Here is a 3,420-nt window from a genome sequence, read left to right on the forward strand (position 1 = left end):
GCTGAGGCGATGCTGCGGGAGAAGAAGAGCTTCGCCATCAGCATGTGAGTGAGTGCGGGGCCGGGGCAGCTTCTGCCGCAGCCCAACACGTATCCCTGCGGGCGTCCTTTGCTTTTGGTGCTCTTCATCTTGGGTGTGCTCACTAACAGTAAATTAATTACTCAGTTTTGTATGGGAATCCTGCAGCCTCTGCTGAGCTTTGGAGTGCCACAACTGGAGGGCTGCTGGTTCTACAGCTGGGTAACTCCCCAAAAGCACCAAAACTTTTGCTGGTACTGTGGAGCAGGATAAGTCCCTGTGCCAATATCATGAGGGAAGCAGAAGTTCAGGACATTTTTTCCCCCCTCCGCTGCATTTTTGTGGGATTATACACAATGCAAAGAAATATTTTCACTTCAACTTGGCAGCAAAATGTGTCAGTAAAGGATTGAGGTTCAGTCTGTTAGAAAAGGCTTCTTAATTAAATAACATGGCTGCACGGAGAAAATATGCCTGTGAGTTGCCTTGTGCTCTGATCCTCTTCCCATTATAAACAGCCTTGTCTAGCAGGTATCCTTTTGGCTGTCAGCAGCTGTGAGGAGGCTTAAGAAATCTGAAAAGACACAGAAAGAATCCCAGGGTCTCTCCAGTGCCTGTGTCTCTGGTAATTAGTGGGCTCCCTGTTAACTTGCTGTGTGGTGAGCTGCAGTGGTTGTGTGGCTGTGGTTAAGGACATCACCTTGCCAGGCTGTTTAACCAAACAGAACAAACATATTCTCTTCCAGTCACCTTGCTACGACCCTCCCCTTACCTTCAGAGAGGGATCACCTTCGGCCCAGGATAGATCTGATTGCATTCATGATTGATATCAAGAGCAAACACAGGTAAAAAGGGGGCAGAAATACAAGAGGGGGGAAGAACTGATGCTTTTTCTTGGATTAATGGCTAAATCAACGTTTTTTACTGTGTCAAAGTTGCTGAATAGTGGTTTTCAAATCCCAGCCTTGCTGTGGTGGAACAGCTCAGTAACAGACACAGTGTTTTTCCTGCCTCCAGCATGGATTAGGACTGAAACCACTCAGGTCAATAACATGCCTGTTGGGCACTAAGCTGCCAGAGCAGAGGAGGCAGAATTTATTCCTGGATCTGGGATGATGTGAACTGAGCTTTGAAAGACACTGTCTGTAAAATTGGATGGAAATGATGTGGGTGCTGTTAAGTTCTGTAGTGTGCCTTTGGCTGGTGTGTGCTGGGCAGTGCTCTCTAATAACCAGTCAGCTGCTGCATGTCCCCAGTTCACTGATCCTGGTCAAGTGGGATCAGCACTATGGATGCCTCTAGGCAAAAGAGGAGAGTCTGTAAGCATTGATCCCTTTCCTCCCATCTTTGTAGAAATTCTGTTTGTCCTCAGGCCACAAGTCAAGAATTGCTAAGGCACAAAAGTCAGCACATCATTACTTACCTTGTGACTGATGATCCTGGGCTCCCATTTACCAAATCTGACAGGCCCAGCTGCATGCTTGGAGCACAGATGGTGCTTCAGAAACGTGTGGGCTAGCTCTTCTGAAAGAGCTGAAGTAGCACTGAAGTTAGCTGGATGTTAATGAATTTGGATGCTTGGTGTCCACACATCATGGAGGACCCTGCAAATCATGGAAGACACCATTCAAACGAAGTCTAACTGTTGAGTCTTGGGTGGAAAGGATGTGTTATGGGTTATTAAACAGCTCTGGATATTACAGAACTCTCTGGTGCCATGCTTTTACCAGAGAGCACAGCTCTGCCATCTCACAGATCAGCAGATGTTAACATCATTCGTTTGCTAATTGTGCTTCTAACTCCCATTGTCCTTAGCCTGCACTGATCTTGCCTCCCTCTCCAACTGGGTTGTCTGCTTTTTTGGCAGCTTGAAGAATGTGGAAGCTTCCCTAGCTTATGTGGATGCCAGGTTCTTCCTGGGGAAAGTTTGCTTCCTTGTCACTGGGGGTACGTATGGCATCAGCCCTCTCCCTCCTCTCCACACAACATAACTCCCGGCTGCCTGCCTTAAAACACAGGAAATCAAAAGCTTTGTTTAAATTATACCTGAACTCATCTGCACTTTTTCTGTTGTTTTCTTAGCTAAAACACAGTTCTCTTCTCTCATACTCACTTGTTCTCTTTGTTTCTGCCAGTCAGACATCACTTCTCTGTATCTAATCCCTGAATATGATTTGTGTTATTTTTTTTTTCCCCCTGTGGCACTGCAGAAATCTGTTCTCTCTGCTCTTGAAGATCTGTCTTAATGAGCCCTGAGAAGCACATGATACTGTGGTAACAAGATGAATTGAAATGGATGAGCTATTAAACTATTAAGTATAGTTTTAATACAGGACTGGTGTATTGTCTGGCCCTGCTGTGCCTCTCATCTTCCTTTCACTCCCTCTCTCTCCCTGCCTCGAGTGGGGAGGCAGCTTTCCTGTGTATTCTTCCTACTCCAGCTAAGAGGGGCCAGGCCATAATACTTGGTGTTGGAACAGAGGTGGTGTGTCTGTGGAATTTGGGAGTTAGGGGACCTACTTCTGGGGTGGAACAGAGGTCATAGCATTGCCTTGGAGACGTGACCACCCTGTGATACCACATGAGCCAGCAGGGCTTCTGGTTAGTGAGAGGAAGGTTCTGTCCATGCCAACAGTCTACTATCCTTTATCCAAAATGTTAATGTTGCAGTACTCCATGTGCCAGCACTATTCCTGCTGTCAGGATTAGGAAAGACTTCTGTGCTAATTCCACTGTGCCTCCTGCACCATTCTGTTTGCACTGCTCACTGTTGCCTTACCTTCTGTGGTGCTCTCAAAATGAGCCCTGGATCATCTTGTGGAGGTGGAATTCCCTCCTACTTTTCTTCCCTGAATGTTGATGATGGGACTTGTAAGGTGAGGAAACTTTCTGTAGTTGGCAGGATGAATTACTGCAGTGTGGAGATGAGTGCTGTCTGGAAGCTGGGAGAAGACTACTGCAGCCCTGTGTTCTTCTGTGAGCTGGAGGTGAGGTGCTTCTTTGGTGTCTGAAGGGATTTGTGAATCCCACGGCTCTCTGATCCTGAGGAACATCATTATGTTAGCCATAAATATATGTGTGTACACTACTGTCCTGCCTCAGTGTCAGAGACCAAACCTTTACTGCAAGAACTGTAGAGGTACAGGAGTCTGACTGTCCTCAAAAGGCCTCTACTAGATTATCTGCTCCTTCTTGTGCAGCTTCAAAGCCTCAGGAAGCCAAGCCTAAAATTAACAAAGACTCCTCTGACAGGCAGAGCCTTGGTATGGTTGTTCCTTGAGGCATTTTCTTTTCCTTGGAACCCCTGAGCTGTTATTTGCTGTGTGGCTTGCTTGCCCATGTGATGCCTCCTGTTAGCCAGGCTCTGGTGCTTCACAGGCTGGTTTTGTTGTTGGTTGGGCA

At 46.8% G+C, this 3,420-nt stretch overlaps 1 protein-coding gene across 1 annotated transcript in view; it reads left to right on the plus strand.

The window, feature by feature from the left end:
- Nucleotides 1-6: 6 nt before the first annotated feature.
- Nucleotides 7-3,420, plus strand: part of CENPM (centromere protein M) — a 3,852-nt gene continuing 438 nt past the window's right edge. The window contains exons 1-4 of the mRNA XM_008947014.1: nucleotides 7-44; nucleotides 765-863; nucleotides 1,886-1,965; nucleotides 2,914-3,005. Coding sequence (XP_008945262.1) covers nucleotides 10-44; nucleotides 765-863; nucleotides 1,886-1,965; nucleotides 2,914-3,005 — 306 coding nt within the window. The 5' untranslated portion in view covers nucleotides 7-9. The remainder of the gene's footprint in view (nucleotides 45-764; nucleotides 864-1,885; nucleotides 1,966-2,913; nucleotides 3,006-3,420) is intronic.

This window comes from Merops nubicus, unplaced genomic scaffold, assembly GCF_000691845.1.
Source record: "Merops nubicus isolate BGI_N331 unplaced genomic scaffold, ASM69184v1 scaffold32849, whole genome shotgun sequence".
Classification (NCBI taxonomy): Eukaryota; Metazoa; Chordata; class Aves; order Coraciiformes; family Meropidae; genus Merops; species Merops nubicus.